Source organism: Hippocampus guttulatus, chromosome 9, assembly GCF_054856545.1.
Source record: "Hippocampus guttulatus isolate MCC_2025c chromosome 9, RoL_Hgut_1.0, whole genome shotgun sequence".
In the NCBI taxonomy this organism is placed as follows: domain Eukaryota; kingdom Metazoa; phylum Chordata; class Actinopteri; order Syngnathiformes; family Syngnathidae; genus Hippocampus; species Hippocampus guttulatus.
Window position 1 is genome coordinate 19,598,595 of NC_141269.1, and position 17,644 is coordinate 19,616,238.

Here is a 17,644-nt window from a genome sequence, read left to right on the forward strand (position 1 = left end):
CTGCGTGGGTTTTCTCCGGGTGCTCCGGTTTCCTCCCACGTTCCAAAAACATGCATGGCAGGCTGATTGAACACACTAAATTGTCCCTAGGTGTGAGTGTGAGCGTGCATGGTTGTTTGTCTCTGTGTGCCCTGCGATTGGCTGGCAACCAATTCGGGGTGTCCCCCGCCTACTGCCCGAAGGCAGCTGGGATGGGCTCCAGCTCCCCGCGCGACCCTTGTGAGGATAAAGCGGTTCGGAAGATGAATGAATGAATGAGTGTATATACACAGTATATGCATATTTTTTCCATACAAATGTTTTTCTTTTTTTTTTGGGGTTCTTTTTTTCTTTCATTACTGTACTAGTATGAATAAGCTACTTGAGTATGTTGATCCTACTGCTGCGGAAGTCTCTCGCCGGTCATGTGTAGGCATCATTGCTGGTGACTACACTCTGTTCGAGGCACAAGACTGGAGACGTTTCTTATTTTTCTGTGTGGTCGCTACCACTGAGCCGTTAAACACCCGACGTGCCTCAGCGCACCGTCACTGCCAGAAGCGAACTCCAGGGAAGCTCCACCCCCTTTATTTATATACACCCCATAACATGGTATCCTTCCACACAAAATAGGACCAAACATTAAGCAATCGTGCCAGTGGCATACATCGTCACTCAACAGAGTAACATAAAATAAGGCAAAATTGATAGAGAACAAGGGGTAGGACTATATGGTTTTTTTTTTTTTACTTCTTCCTACTCCCCTTTTAACTTTTTACCAATGCTGAACGAAGACAGCTATTGATGTTCTTTTCCTTTCTTAGGGTTTTCATTTGCCATTATACATTCCTCTGTTTATATGTTCAATCAATCAATCAAGATGACTTCAGTATGCTGTTTCTCTGCACATGAATGTCTCTGGGTGTGCCTACGTCCAGATATCAGTTGTTTTTAAGGGCTTTGAGAGCGTTGACTGAAATGAGTACGTGCAGGACAATGGCACCAATGTCATAAAGCAGCAGCAGCAGTGTCACACGCCAGCAGTGTACCTGTAATAGAGGGACACAATGTGTTATAAGTTGGGCAGTCCATTGACCAGTATGAGGGTTCTGGGGTCATAAATGTTACGGTCACAGCGTGCATCACATTACTTACATTTGCTACAAGCTGTATATAAAATGAATGAGTAGTACAAAGGGGTCCAATGAAATTGTATGATTACCGGTAATCACAACTTCCCTATTTCAGTCTTTCTTCTAACCCTGATCAACATGGAGAATACCAGACGAAAAGCATATTATGCAGCTTTTAAACTAAAAGCGATCACTCTGGCAGTTAAAGAAGGAAATCGAGCTGCTGCCCGTAATCTTGGCATAGACGAGTCGATGGTGCGAAGGTGGAGGCTCCGGCAAGAAGAACTGAGCCAGTGTAAAAAGACAACCAAAAAGACCCATGCACATTTGATTTGCCCCTCACTCGGACTGGAAATAAAAAAGCTGACTCCTCCGTCATACTGAAAACAAGCGGCCACGAGAGAACACATTTTACCTGTGTTTTGAGCTGAGCAGCATCGGGCCTAAAGCTGCCACCGATGATCATTTTTAAGCGGCTGACTGGAGAAATAATTTCATACATCTTTTCCCATTTATATGCTTTGCATTATTCTATTTAAAGCCTCGTGGGCTGCAGTATTTCTCCTCGTAATTATGCAAATGCGCATCAAGATCTCTCTTTGTCTGGCCTCTTATGTGTTTCAGCGTAATTTCGTTGTGCGAATTTTGAAAAAAAAAAATTTGAAGTCAAGATGGCGCCCGAGTAGGCAGCCGTCAGCAAGTGCTCTCATGAGCCTTGCTTTTTTTTGTTGTTTTTGTGTTTGTTTTGTCACTTTGTGTTTGTTGTTACGTCGTGTGGACCTGATGTGGACTTTTTTCAGCATTTTTTGGCCACGACATTCATCAAGGAGGAGACTCTGTGCTCGGTGGTTGCGCCTTCTCGGCAGCATGGGTATACCAGCACTGTTTTTGACTGGAGGAATGTCGGCGCCATTTGACTGTCGTTGCTGGACAGTCCCGGGGCGCTTGTGTCTTGCGCCTGGAATGGGCAGCATTTTTCACAGCCCCGCTTTTATCAGCGGAGAGATCGGTGCTGTTGAACGGTCTGCGGCTGGATGGATGTAAGTCTTGAGGAGCCGACGATGAGAAGAAAGGAGCGTTAGCGCGGAGCGCCGATGCGGATTTGGAACTGGGAGTCGCGGCTTGGAGTTTGAAGCGGATTACGTGGGGCAGGAGAAGTGAACTAATCTCTTTTCGTCAATGGACGCTACAGCTTCGTGTTTGCTTTCAAAACTTAGCTTGTAGCAGACGTGTGCACATTTTTAGCATGGCGTCTGTGATCCACTGGTGAAAGGACACTTTGATCCTCTCCTCTTTCATCTCTAACTGCTTCAAACAACAAAGTGTATGCAGAAAAGTGCTGAAGATTGCACGACTGTCTGTGTCCTATGTGTTGTCTTGTGTTATTTTTGTTATTTTGACTTCAAAATGGCGCCGCGAGAGTGGCTGCCTTTCCAGCAGCTCCTATATTTTGTTGTTCTACTTCCTCCTTTCCTAACTTTGCTGCTGTGAATTGGGAATTTCTCCATTGCGAGACTAATAAAGGTTTTCGTATCGTATTTGCATTGCTTCCTTGCTGGATGGTGGCTTGTCATCAGGAGTTGAATCGATGCCTTGTTTTTTAAAGTTTCGTAGTTTTGCGTCTTTCCGACTCCAAGTGTCTGCTGGATGTTTTGTACTTTGTGTCCAGCCTCGCTCAAACGGATGCATTTCACTCGCTCCGCTACAGTCATTACAGTTCTTCTACATTTCGATGCCATGATCTACACGACGTAAGTGAATAAAGTTAAAATCTTTCGCAATTACAGTAAAACGCACGCCAATAAAAAGTCGCTTACACGTCATTGTTTCGAATCTGATGAATGAAAACGGTGAAGCGAACACGTTTCTTCTGTCGTGTCGAGTGGGTGCTGCTTTTAAGCTAGTGCCGCGTTCTCCAGGACGTAAGTGAATAAAGTTAAAATCATTCACAATTACAGTAAAACGCACGCCAATAAAAACTCACTTACACGTCGTCGTTTCGAATCTGATGATTGAAAAACGCGAAGTGAAAACGTGTCTCAGCGTCGTGTCTTTTCCGTCGCATCGGGTGGGCGTTGCGTGTATTTAAGCTCCCGCGGCATTACGCCTCCATCCGAGTTACGGGTAGTGGAATTTCCGCTTACGCAAGTTCCGGTAACACGTAATATCGTAATCAAAATGTCAATGCATAGGTTTTTATTCCGGGTGAAGGATATTCCTTTTCATAGAATTCCGGGGATGGGAATATTTACTGTATATAGGGCGCATCATAGAATAGAAATGATAATTGTGGCTGCACTTACTTTATGCATTGACTAGATGGAGCTACGCTAAAGGGAATACAATGCAATACAGATTTATTTACATGGAGCTTTCACAACCGCTGCAGCTGGAACAAAACGCTTCACAGAACATTTAAAATACTACATCCAAAAAGTCAGAATATTGGTCCATATATGAGACACATCGAATTACAAGACGCACTGTCGGCTTTTGAAAAAAAATGAATGCTTTTAGGTGCGCCTTATCGTGCGGAAAATATGGTATTATTGTTTTAACTTTGTTTGTTTTTGCATGTCTGATTTTTACTCCATTTTCAGAACTTGGTATGCAGCAATATATTTTTAAAATGCTCGACAAAAGTTGAGACGAGCAATGGAATCCTTTTATCGAGAGGTGTGGATTTGTTTGTGAATAGTGACACCATAGTTTCCCTGTAGTAATTCGAGTTGTCGACTTTTTGGCTCACAATACAAAGCCAAAAAAATGACCAAGCGACAGCTCATAACTTGAAAGGCTCCTAACTTGGAGCACTTGTAAGTCAAGGTACCATTTGACTTGTTTTTCATCTTTTAGGTTTTCGTGTAAAAAGGCACTCCGATGGCATCAACAAACTTACAAGCAGGACATCCGCAGGACAACCATATTCTTCAATGAACACTGATGTACATGGAGGTTCGCTGTTTACGCTGTTGAGGCGGAAGCAGTAAAGGCATAAGGCAAGCAGGGCACTCAGAAAGCCAACTCCATTACTGCAGGCTGAACCTAGAAGCTGCAGCGGGGACAAAGTAATGTACACTTGAAAATGCAATATTATAAAGTAAATAACCACAAACATTCTTGCTTTATGTACAATACATTGGATATATATTTATTGTACAATATTTACACACCACAATTCCAATGAATGACTGAGCAATTCAGGGACGCTCCGTTGGTACGTAATCATGGCACCTACCTGTTCTTAGTTAGCCGGTTCACCTGTGGGATGTTCCAAACAGGTTTTTGATGGGCATTTCTCAACGTTCTGCCAGAATGGTTCTGGGCTTTAAAAACATTTTAGCTTTTTTTTTTTTGAGTGAGTGGCATTGCTCTCTTTTAACTGAGTTTGTCTTCTATGTCCAAAATAATAATAATAATAACAACTATAGTTGTGAACGGCTCTAAAGGGCCCTTGCAGCCCTGGCATGGTTGGGGTACTGGCACATTTGGATACTGGCACATTGGAATCTGATTTTTTTTTTTTTTTTAATGAAGTACATTGGATTAAGCGGTATAAAAGTGCTTCACCAAAGAGTGCTGAGACAGGATGGCCCCCAGTCCTGTATCTAAAGTATTAAAAGGAAACTCAGGATTTGGATGCGTGAGAAAAGTGTGTCCGGTGTCCACTCAAAAGTCCGACGTAAGCTTAGTCAGAGGTTTTGCTTCACTGCTAAAATTGCAAATGAATAGAAATTTGCAACGCCCAAGAACATCTGTAACTGCTTCCTAGATGTTGGAGTGGGCCATTCCACCACAGCTTGGACCTTGGGGCTGGATCGGCTCACAGTCGACCCTTCTCCACTATGAACCCCAAAAATTGCACTAAGCTAGAATGAAATTCACACTTCTCTGCCTTAACAAATAACCTGTTCTCCAGCAACCACTGAAGTATAAGTTGAACATTTTTGATGGTTCTCTTCTGTCTTGCGAGAGAAGATCAAAATGTTGTGAAGATACATAAAGCAAAACTGGTTAACCCATGTCATGCAGCAGGCATGTTGGTTAATCCGAATGTAATGACGAGATATTCAAAATGTCCAATGGGGGTATTGAACGCTGTTTTCCACTCACCCCTTCCCTCATACAAATCAAGTGGTACACATTACACAAATCTAGCTCACTGAAGATTGTGGCCAAGTGTAACGTTGTAAATGCTCACCATAACAGGTATAGAGGATACTTATTTTTTATCCTAATTTCATTATGACCAAGAAAATCCACACATGGATGAAGCGTCTTGACCTTTTTGTCAATAAAGAAGAATCCTGCCCCGACATGAAATGAAGGCAGATGAATGAGTCCTGCAGTAAGGGAGGATGAGATATACTCCCTCAGAACATCCTGCTCTGGTCTGGATACATGAAAGAACTTTGCGCGTCATGTGTAATGGGGCATGAGGGACCAACTCAATTGCTATTGGCTAGTTCTTTGCTGAATATTGCCTTCACGTCATGATATTTCACCACAATGTCTTTTAAATTGATGAGCAAAATGCATTTTTCCTGAGATGTTGTCATGTACCCATCCGACAGTAGAAACACTTGGGGAAAATGAATTGTTTATTTCGTTCGGTAGCCCACAAGCTCACAGCGAGCAAGCCCGATAGAGTGCAGTGGCCTTGTTCAATACGTCAGTGCCACACTTGATGCTGTTATGTGTGAGTACAACCTATTTAATGTACAAAAAGACTTATTTATGAACAACCTACACTGAGAGTGGTGTCATAATCTGTAGCGTATTTAGATTCCAATTTTTCAGTTGCTTGTCAAACTTTTGAGATTAATTTATCTGGTACAAAAATCTTACCAGGGGTCTGCTGGGATTTCTTTTATTTGCCAAGGTAAATGATCCACCTGCCACCATCTGTTAAAAAAAGAAAAGAAAAAAAGAAAGAAACACGCACGCGCGCGCGCGCACACACACACGCACACACACACACACACACACACACACACACACACACACACACACACACACACACACACACACACACACACACACACATATGAACTTTTTAGGAATTCAATCAATTTGACAACCGCAGAGGCTCCTCTTGTTGTCTTGTCTGGTTGAGAGGGAAGAAATGTCATCTGTGCCGTACTGTATGTGGCACATTTGACTATAAACTTCTAATTGAATTTATTTTACAGTTAATGATTGCCTAAATTCTGAAGCAGAAATCACAAAATTCAGAGTACCCATGCTAAAGTTGTCAAGTTGTTGCTTTTTTGTGGGTCTTGCTTGAATAACTGAAAGCATGATCCATTTTTTTTTTACATCTGTACTGCCTTCACATCAAAGAATCGTCATTATATTAAGAAGGTAGGGGCATTCAGTCAAATCTACAATGAAAAAGCACCATTAGAATGTAAATATGAAGGTTCAAGAACAGTAATTATTCAAAATATTACACGTCGGAAAATATCTATGCCTCCCAGATTCTTTAAATTACTGTACTTGAAACGAAGGAACACTTGAATCAGAACAATGGAAAGAGAAATGTATGAAGGAAAGAAATAGCTCATGATATAAAAGTTATCATAGTATGTGTAAAACAAAGTAGAGATCCATCCATCCATCCATTTTCTGTTCCACTTATCCTCACAAGGGTGCAGGGCGTGCTGGAGCTTAAGCAACCCACCGATGGAAGTCTCCTCAACTGTAAAAGCCTCATTCAACTGACAGACATCATGGTTTCAGTCAATCAGAGAATGAAGGGTGGGACCCTCCTCTGATTTGCCACAGTCCAGATTTTCCTGTACCCCTCCACCCTCCCATCATTATCATAATCATTTACCATCCAATATAGTCAAAAATACAGACTTAATTTTTTTTTTCACAAGATTAAACTTGTAAAATTGCAGTATTGAATGTGATGTGGTCAAAAATTTTGGTGCCCCTTACTTTAGTGCTGGTGCAATCATTCCATGTAAACTTGGAGAGACTTCTGCTGGACAAGTCTTTAGAATCATCTTAAATTTTTTTTTTTTAAAAAGACGACACTAACACATCTGCATTTTGAAGACAGCGTGGAAGGCTTATGTCGAAAATCCTTTCACATATTTTGGTCTTGCTCAGCTCAGTGTTGTTACCTTTTTGGCAGGAGGCCCATCAGATTTTGTGACAACGATTGCTCATCGTGTTTCCATTAAACTATGTTCTTTTATAGTCAGAGGATTTGGCACCAGAGATTTTTTCCTCCGATCATAAATATCTTTTTCGGATTCTTAGTGTTTGGCTCGAGGAAGACTATTACAAGGAGATGGTCAAAATGAAAAGGCCTATGACTGATGAATGGATTGACATTTGTTTCATTTTGGTATTTTTCTTTTGATGATTTATAATGTAAAGGTGCACCCAAGGGTTCTTGTTCTATGAAGTTTTAAATTACCGGTATATATTCAGGGTTATTCAGTAAAATGGCGGAAGGACAAAATATTTATAGATGTAAAATTGAGACCTGTGAGTATGCTCAACATACTGTAGAGAGGAAAAATAGGTACCATACCATACCATTTTCTGCTGCTTATCCGGGATCGGGTTGCGGAGGCAGCATCTTAACAGGGAAGCTCACGCTTCCCTCTCCCCAGCCACATCTTCCACCTCTTCCGGAGGGATCCCAAAGCGTTCTCAGGCCAGCCGGGAGACTTAGTCTCTCCAGCGTGTCTTGGTTCATCCACGGGGTCTCCTGCCAGTGAGACATGCCCGAAACACCTCACGAGGTAGACGTCCATGAGGCATCCTAATCAGATGACCAAGCCACTTCATCTGGCTTCATCAATGTGAAGAAGTAGCGGTTCGACTCTGAGTCCCCCCGGATGACCAAACTTCTCCCCTTATCTCTAAGGGAGAGTCCGGACACCCTGCAGAGAAAACTCATTTAGGCCGCTTGTATCTGGGATCTTGTTCTTTCAGTCACAACCCACAGCTCGTGACCACAGGTGAGAGTAGGAACATAGATCGACCGGTAAATTGAGAGCTTTGCCTTTCAGCTCAGCTCCTTCATCACCATGACAGACCAATACAGTCTGCATTACAGTAGACTACAGTAGATCCGCCTGTCGATCTCTCGCTCCCTCCTGCCCTCACTCGTGAACAAGCCCCAAGATACTTAAAGTCCTCCACTTGCGGCAAGATCTCCTCCCCGAGGGCACTCTAGATATTCTGACAGTAAAGGTTATGAACATAATCAGTGATAAAGGGAAGCCTTGGCAGAGTCCAACCCTCACTGAAAACAAATCTGACTTACTGTCGGCAGTGTGGACCAAAGTCCACGCCATAAAAGGCTCGCCATGCCAAAATCCCAAAGCACCCACCACAGAACTCCCCGAGGGACATGGTCGAACGCCTTCTCCAAGTCCACAAAACACACTGGTTGGGCGAACTCCCTTTTGAAAAGAGGGACCATCATCCAGGTCTGCCAATTCAGAGGCAGTGTCCACAATGTCCACACGATGTTGTAGGGGCATGTCAACCAGGAGAGCCCCACAACATCCAGAGCCTTGAGGAACTCCGGACGGACCCCAGGGGTTTGACACCAAGAAGCTTTTTGACCACCTCAGTTACTTCAGCCCCAAATATAGGAGAGTCCGCCTCTGAGTCTCTAGGCTCTGTTTCCTCAGTGGAAAGCATGTCGGCGGATTTGAGGAGGTCTTCAAAGTATTCTCCACAGTGACTCATAACGTCCAGAGTCGAGATCAGCAGCGCTGCATCTCCACAATACACAGTTTTAATGATGCATTGCTTCCCCCTCCTGAGATGCCGGATCGTGGACCAAAATTTCCTCAAAGCTGTCCAGAAGTCATTTTTCATGGCCTCTCCAAACTCCTCCCACGCCCGGGTTTTTGCATCAGTGACCGCTAAAGCTGGTAGCTGTCAGCTGTTGATAGCGTAGTAGGGTTGATACAGTGCTAAACTCTGCTTGCCGTGCTGTCACTGGCTGCTTGAAGCCTACAAAGGTTGATGACCTATACCTACTCAGTGGGATTGCTCCACCAAGCATCCGAAGGACAGTTGCATCCCAGAAAGAAAAGCTGAGACAAGAAACTGAAACCCGCCACCAACTCTACAATCCTGAGCCAACAGCAAAAAGGTTAAAATGAAGACACAGCTTCTTGCACTCTGTAGAGGCTCTGGACAGAAATCTGGACAAGCAGTGTGTCGCTCTGTGGTGTGTGGGTCTTACCCAAGCCCCACACACAGTGTCTTTTACCAGGCCATGCGAATGTCTTCCATCTGGTGCCAGTGAAGCATGGCCACTCTGGTCTTGCCGTAACCGCTTGAGAACTGCTGTCGGCCGATGCAAAACAAACTTGATAAAGTGGGGGTTTAATGAGAATGGCGACTTCTTTTGTCTGTGTGGAGAGGATCAGACCATGCAACATCTCCTTGTCTGCCCACTCCTCCCGACATCTTGCACCCAAGAGAACCGAGCTGATCTCACCCCAAATGCCAGACAATGCATCCAACAATGGACTGGAATCATTTGATGATACCGAGTGACTCGAGAAGAAGAAGAAGACCTGTCAGCTGCCTCTGGAGTCCCACACACCAAAAAAGCCAGACAATACGCTTTTTTTTTTCAGTTGGATAGCGTCCCTGACCACTGATGTCCACCATCGGGCCCAGGGATTGCTGCTATAATCGGCACAGGGGGCCGGGGGGTCATTCCTCCCAATCACGTCCTTTCAGGATAAACATGACGCAAACATTCTTTACGTTTTCCAATGCTGTAAAAATGTGTGTAAATATTAAATTTAACCATTTCTGTCCAAGAAGATTTACGTCATAGCCTGCAACACACATTTCTATTAGGAGGACGGGATGCCAGGGCAGTTGTTAAAAAAAAAAAAAGATGGCATTTCATGCGCAATTCACTGAAGGTACTGGCAAAGAATAGGAATCTGGAGGGCCAAGAGAAGCATTTTTAAACGGTGCACGTGAGCTACGATAGTTAACTCACCGCAAAAGTGCGTCCCATGCTTCGTTTATTTTAGGGGCCGTTTTGCCTGTTGCTCATTATGGCATGCGTGTGTAAGTGCGTGCGTATGCGCGCGTGCGGTAACGGGTCGATTTCGGGAGGCTGGTTGACTGAAAAGTAGATCTTTGGTCAAAAAAGGTTGGCCACCCCTGCTCTACAGGATGCACTGCAGGGAAAAAAATAATCATGGAGGCTCAGTGTATTTGGAGCCAACTTAGTCATTTTGATAGCAGGTTAGTAGAGCTAATATAGATACATACAGCATGCTTTTATTTTTTTTGCAGCTCCAGACATATTTGTTTTTTGGTTTTTTTTGGTCCAATATGGCTCTTTCAACATTTTGGGTTGCCGACCCCTGACGCAGTCGAACGACAGAGTCCCCAGGGGGAGCGCTCTCCAACACATGCTCCAAGGACTCCAAGCAGCGCAGGTACTATGAAGTGCTGTTTGGTGCATAGGTACAAACAACATTCATGACCCGTCTCCCCACTCGAAGGCGGAGGGAGGCTACCCTATCGTCCACCGAGGTACAGGCGCCAAGCCGGGGGGCAATAAGTGTGCCCACAACATATTGGTCATCATCAGTCAGTCATCAACGCCATTCATTAGTCAACATTCAACACAAGTGACATTCCATATCTCGCTCACATCTGGTCACTTCAAATACTTGAGTGAGATACATACAATAATTCCTGTTACAAGTGGGAGTATGAAGAGGTTTGGGAGACTGTGGTCAGTATAAGCCAGTGGAGCAGTCAGGAGCAGTTGGAACAGACCCAAAATGATGGTCACTACCTAAAGCACACAAAAAAGTGACCTCACACATCCAATTATTATTCATTATTTGGAAATGAAAAAGTAATCAATAAATATGAATTCAAAGTCAATTTTAACTATTAGGTTTACTCACTGCAGCCGCTTCCATGTCAAACCAGGAGAAGATATGTTGTATTCTGACTGCATTTGCTGACATCAGCCCTTCCATTGGCATTTTTCTGCAATTTAGAAAATATGACATACTGTATGAACAGTAGGGTTCATATGAAGAGGATTTTTTGTGAACTATTTAGCACATAAATACTATCGACAGGAAATATAATTACATACAGTACAATCCGAAAATGTTAAGGTTGGAGGCAGGTTAAAAAGCACAAGTGAACAGAATGCAACATATTAGTCTTTCACTGGTGACCTTTATGGTTTCCCCTTCTAATTCCTCAATTATATACCCGCGCCAATATCAGCGTCCCGGTGGTCGACTGGTTAGCGCGTCGGCCTCACAGTGCAGAGGTGCAGGGTTTGATTCCTGTGTGGAGTTGGCATGTTCTCCCCACGACTGCGTGGGTTTTCTTCGGGTACTCCGGAATCGAACCCATGAACTTTGCACTGTGAGGCGGACGTGCTAACCCACAGGTGTCAAACACACTGCGAAAGGAAATCATCTGCCATCTTGCATGATCTTCGCCAAAATCTGTACCAAAATGTGAAATTGTCATTTGTATTCAATAACGGTGAGATTTTGCAAAAATGTTCTTACCCTGTTTACACTCACTTGAACCATAATTGAAAAAAACTATCATAGTGGACTGATTTCAAAACTGGCAATCCATTAATTTGTTGTGTACAAGTAATAATGCGATGAGACGATTAAACATTTGTTTTCACCGAGAGAAGACGGAACTCCAATATGGCCCGTGACAAAAATGAGTGTGTAACCACCATGTCGCACTGCGGTCAAGCCAGCCTCCAATCGCAAAATTGAAGTCAAGTGAGCCGCCACTGGTATTGTCAATAATGTGCATTATGGTAATCTGCCGCCAGCGAGCGGCGTTGGCCACCTTCGAAATAACTACACAACTAAACTAAACCACAACTAATGCATGCACGTCAGTTGTTTGGATTAAAAAAAAAAAAAGGATCTGAAATATGACATTTTGACATCCTCACCTTATTTACCTCGGTATACCACAAGCCAATGGCAACCTCGAACTGGCAACAAGGAAAGCCGCTATGGCCAAATACCTCCAGCGGGTGAAGCAAGTCCTAAGAAACCAGACAATGGCAAGAACAAGACCCGGGCAATAAACAGCTATGCCCTGCCAGTGGTCAGACACCCTGCAGGAATAATAAGGTGGCCAAAGGAAGAGATTCAGACCATGGATGTTAAGACCTGAAAGCTCCTAACCATGCATGGAGGTTTGCATTCCAAATCCAGCACCCTGAGACTGTACGCAAGCCATAAGGAAGGAGGCACTAGTGAGTGTGAGAGCCACTGTCCAGGATGAAACATCCAAGCTCCATGAATACATCAAGGAGAAGGCTCCAACGGATGACTTACTGAGAGAATGTCTCAGACAATGGGGAACAGAGGATGAGATGCTGAAAGAGGGACCATCATGGGAGGGCAAGCCCCTACACAGGAAGTACCACCGGACCATAACGGAAGTGGCTGATCTCAAGAGGTCCTATCAGTGGCTAGAGAGGGCTGGCCTGAAGGACAGCACAGAGGCACTCATCCTGGCTGCTCAGGAGCAGGCCCTGAGCACCAGAGCCATTGAGGCCCAGATATACCACACCAGACAAGACCCAAGGTGTAGGTTGTGCAAAGAGGCACCTGAGGCGATCCAACACATAACTGCAGGGTGTAAGATGCTGACAGGGAACGCCAACATGGAACGCCATAACCAGGTGGCTGGCATAGTCTACCAAAACATCTGTGCGGAGTATGGACTGGAAACCCCAAGGTCAAAATAGGAAACACCTCCGAAGGTCGTGGAAAATGACAGAGCGAAGATCCTGTGGGACTTCCAGATCCAAACTGACAAGATGGTCATGGCGAACCAACCGGATATCGTGATCATAGATAAAGGGCAGAGGAAAGCCGTTGTAGTGGATGTAGCGATCCCAAGTGATGGAAACATCAGAAAGAAAGAACACGAGAAACTGGAGAAATACCAAGGGCTCAGCGAGGAGCTGGAGAGAGCCTGGAAGGTGACAGTCGTGCCTGTGGTGGTCGGAGCATTCGTGACAGTGACCCCCAAACTGGTTGAATGGTTGCAACAGATCCCGGGAACAACATCGGACATCTCAGTCCAGAAAAGCGCAACGCTGGGAACAGCAAGGATACGAGCTGAATGGGGGACGGACACCACCTGATGGGTGAGATGAGGATGTATATATATATAGCTCAAACGATTCAAATATTTAATCTAATTAAAAATGCAACTGTCATAATGAACTCAAATTCCATAAAAATTCATCGTAATTACTCACGAATTTTTTGATGGCTTCTGAATTTCCTTTTATATTTTTTTGTCCTATTTTTCCCCCATTTTAATGCTCTCAACAACATGGAATCATGAATCAGTTTTCTATGTGCAAAATGCAAATATTTACTGAAATAACAATTTCGATTTTCAATTTTACATGAACATTTTTCACTTGGAGCAGTTATTCACACAATCTCACACACAATATTACTGTCCATCAACAACAGTGAAAAAAATATTTTGTCACACAACAGCTGCTTTAACAGCTCTTTTTATGGAATCAAAACAGAGCAATATAACATAAAGTGCACATCTAAGGTAAACTAGTACTCAGCCTATGTTGATTTTGTTGGTCCTTCTTGCGCGGAAGTCTCTCTACGGTTTTGTGTAGACATCATTTCGGATGACTACACTTGGTTCGATGACAACACTGGAGATGTTTTATTTTCAGTGTGGTTGCTAGGTCGCTACCACTGCACCGCTGAACTCTTGACGTGCCTCAGCGCACCTTCACTGTCAGACGAACACAGAGAAGCTCCACCCGCTTTATTTATATGGACACAGAACACTGTAACCTTCCACACAAAATAGTTCCAAACAAGTAACAATCGCGTCAGTGGCATACATCGAACTCAACAGAATGCCTGCTCTTTATTCACCAGAGGCTCATCAACCTAGTCTCTTATTTCTCTCCCGAAACAGTGTCTTCTCCCGCTTGGTGTACCTTAGCCTTCTCCGCTACGTACAATCTCTGTACACAGCTTGTAATGGAGGCTCTCGCTGACAATCCGTAGTGGAGTCGTTCGAAGCAATGCGAATGATTTCAGCTTGAGTCGAGCTGTGGACAATGTTGACAGGCTTGCATGCAGTATCCATACATTTAGCTATGGCTTCAGCAAATTTGTTCTTCGTCATGTCATCCATTTTCTTCGCTTTGAAAGGATCCATAGCTGTCTGTCTGAGACGAGGGGGCGGAGTACTCACATCAGCTGTGTGCTTGGCCATTAAGTGGTATTTCAGACTTGACGTGCTATGATGATAGCTCAGTTTACGACTGCAAAACATCCAGGTAACTTTGGTCTTGTCAGTGGAGCAATCTGGCAACTTTTTAAAAGTAAACTTTCCATTTATAAACTCTTTAAGTATCCGTTTTCGGTGTCTCGCGCTGCCGTGGCTGGCAAAACAGACATGGGCGTGGACTTCTGCAGCGCGCTTGTTGTTTTGTTTCTGGTTTATTTATAGAGCAATGTAACATCCGCTGTGACGTGTGCCGCGTTAATCTCGCGAGAAAAAATTGAATCCCGGTAAAACTCATTTAAATTGATGCCAATAAAAACGCGCTAAACTGACAGCTCTCATCTATATATATATCAGAATCAGAATCATCTTTATTGGCCAAGTATGTAGAACACACAAGGAATTTGTCTCCGGTATAACACGCTGCATTAGTATCATCGTAAACAAGGACATGACAAATAGGTATGGAAGGACATTTTGTAATGTAAGTGAACCGTAGTGCGGTGGTACCGCCCAGTGACAACTGTGAGACAATGTGCAAAGTATCAAGCAGAGCTAAAGTGATCAGTGGCAGAATACAATACTATGACAGTGGTACAGTTGGTGCAGAAAAACATTGAACCATTTTAGAGTGACCAGTAGCAGTATTTGTTGTACAAGAAGAGTGACTACGTCAGTGACTGTTTAGGGAGTTAATGGCTAGAGGGAAGAAGCTGTTTATATGTGTGTGCATATATAAAATTAAAAAAATATTCCTCGTCTCACCCCTCGGGTGGTGTCCGTCCCCCATTCAGCTTGGGTCCTCGACCAGAGGCCAGGAAACTTGAGGGTTCTGCGCAGTATCCTTGCTGTTCCCAGCACTGCGCATTTCTGGACTGAGATGTCCGATGTTGTTCCCGTATCTATCTATCTATCTATCTATCTATCTATCTATCTATCTATCTATCTATCTATCTATCTATCTATCTATCTATCTATCTATCTATCTATCTATCTATCTATCTATCTATCTATCTATCTATCTATCTATCTATCTATCTATCTATCTGTCTATATCTATATCTATATCCATATCTATATATGGGCCGGCCCGGTAGTCCAGTGGTTAGCACGTCGACTTCACAGTGCAGAGGTACCGGGTTCAATTCCAGCTCCGGCCTCCCTGTGTGGAGTTTGCATGTTCTCCCCGGGCCTGCGTGGGTTTTCTCCGGGTACTCCGGTTTCCTCCCACATTCCAAAAACATGCATGGCAGGCTGATTGAACTCTCTAAAATTGTCCCCAGGTGTGAATGTGAGCGTGGATGGTTGTTTGTCTCTGTGTGCCCTGCGATTGGCTGGCAAACGATTCAGGGTGTACCCTGACTACTGCCCGTAGACAGCTGGGATACGCTCCAGCACCCCCCGCGACCCTAGTGAGGATCAAGCCGTTCGGAAAATGGATGGATGGATATATAATAGCGGCTAGCACGTCGGCTTCACAGTGCAGAGGTACCGGGTTCAATTCCAGCTCCGGCCTCCCTATGTGGAGTTTGCATGTTCTCCCCGGGCCTGCGTGGGTTTTCTCCGGGTACTCCGGTTTCCTCCCACATTCCAAAAACATGCATGGCAGGCTGATTGAACTCTCTAAAATTGTCCCTAGGTGTGAATGTGAACGTGGATGGTTGTTCGTCTCTGTGTGCCCTGCGATTGGCTGGCACACGATTCAGGGTGTACCCTGACTACTGCCCGTAGACAGCTGGGATACGCTCCAGCACCCCCCGCGACCCTAGTAAGGATCAAGCCGTTCGGAAAATGGATGGATGGATATATAATATATATACACACACACATATATCATATATTTCAATTCAGGTGAAATTTATGTAGAATTACCATTGACCATTTTCTCAACTTGAGAATGCTTCTTGGTGCTTTTCTGAGCGTTTTTATTCTCCCTGGGTGAATTTATCGTTGCTTTGTAAAATGTTTTAATCAATCCTCTGACGTGCATGCATTAGTTGTGTGCTTTTATTTTGAAGGTGGCCAACTCCGCTGGCTGGGGGCAGATTACCGTAATGCACAGTTTTGACAATGCAGTGGCGGCTCACTTGACTTCAATTTTGCGAGTGGAGGCTGGCTTGACCGCAGTCAGGTCGCCATCCCGCTTTACTTACAATTTCATACCTGTCAACTTGTATGTTTTCCCCATATTTTATCCGCTTTTTTTTAATCATTTCAAATCATGTACGGCGTATTACAACTTTTATACGGGAAAAAGAAATTGTGCACCGATCTCACAAAGACCATTTTGGCTTAAATCCAGATCGTCTCACCTGCTGGTAGCCAACGACAATGCCATCGTTGATCGCTACTATTGTCACGGCAAACCAGCAAAAGTAATCGTCAATCCTCTATTTTTTTTCAACCCTGCGTACGGTAGGATTGATCAAGCATGATGTGCGCATGCGCGGTAAGCCGTTGTAAGGTTTTTAGTTGCTTTGTAAGGGGAATTACAATCATTTATAAGGGCAGCTATTCGCCGAGGTTGACAGGTATGCAATTTTTTTTTAATAATCACCAGCGCATACATATAATGTATCATGATTTTGAGATGAAAATAAAGTGGGGGAAATGTCCACTTTTTACTTGGAGCTCACTATGCGAAATTGTGCAACAACGTCGTCATCTCGTTACCCTTATTCACAAGCTCTCTCTCTCTCTCTCTCTCTCTCTCTCTCTCTCTCTCTATATATATATATATATATATATCATCCACACACACACACACACACGCACACACGCACATATGCACAAATGTGAAATGATGGCTCACGCCCCTCTCAACAGTAATATCTTAGCCACTAGCAGAATGATGACGCTCAGCTGATGGTTTTGTCATCTCCCATTTTCTCGTTACTGCATAAAAGACGTTGTTGTTTGTGAAAAGTAACTGGCATGTATGCATCAGTAAGTCACTTGCGAGCATCCCAACGGCCGAATCGTAAACGAGATCCTTCCATGAAAGCAACCAAGTGTAGGACTGAACAGATGGCTGTCAAAAGAGAAAGCGCAATGCAATTCAAATAGCGTCCTATTAATACATACCTCTTCAAAAAAATGGACGAGTGCAGATGAGAATAGCAGGAAAATGTCCGTCGCGCTGGAAAACGAAGTTATGCAGAAGGGAAATTACAACACTGGAAGTTCATGAAATGTGGTGGAGGCGGAGCTTCGAGGAAAAACGT

The 17,644-nt window shown here is 43.9% G+C and overlaps 1 protein-coding gene across 1 annotated transcript; it reads right to left on the reverse strand.

Moving 5' to 3' along the window:
* Window positions 1-551: 551 nt before the first annotated feature.
* Window positions 552-17,629, reverse strand: LOC147200710 (uncharacterized). Its single transcript, XM_086119475.1, has 6 exons — window positions 17,505-17,629; window positions 11,045-11,129; window positions 10,819-10,929; window positions 5,961-6,017; window positions 4,012-4,164; window positions 552-1,028 (listed from the first exon to the last, which is right to left on the reverse strand). The coding sequence occupies exons 2-6, from the start codon at window positions 11,123-11,125 to the stop codon at window positions 921-923; spliced, it is 510 nt and encodes a 169-aa protein (XP_085975601.1). The 5' UTR covers window positions 11,126-11,129; window positions 17,505-17,629; the 3' UTR covers window positions 552-920.
* Window positions 17,630-17,644: the final 15 nt, after the last annotated feature.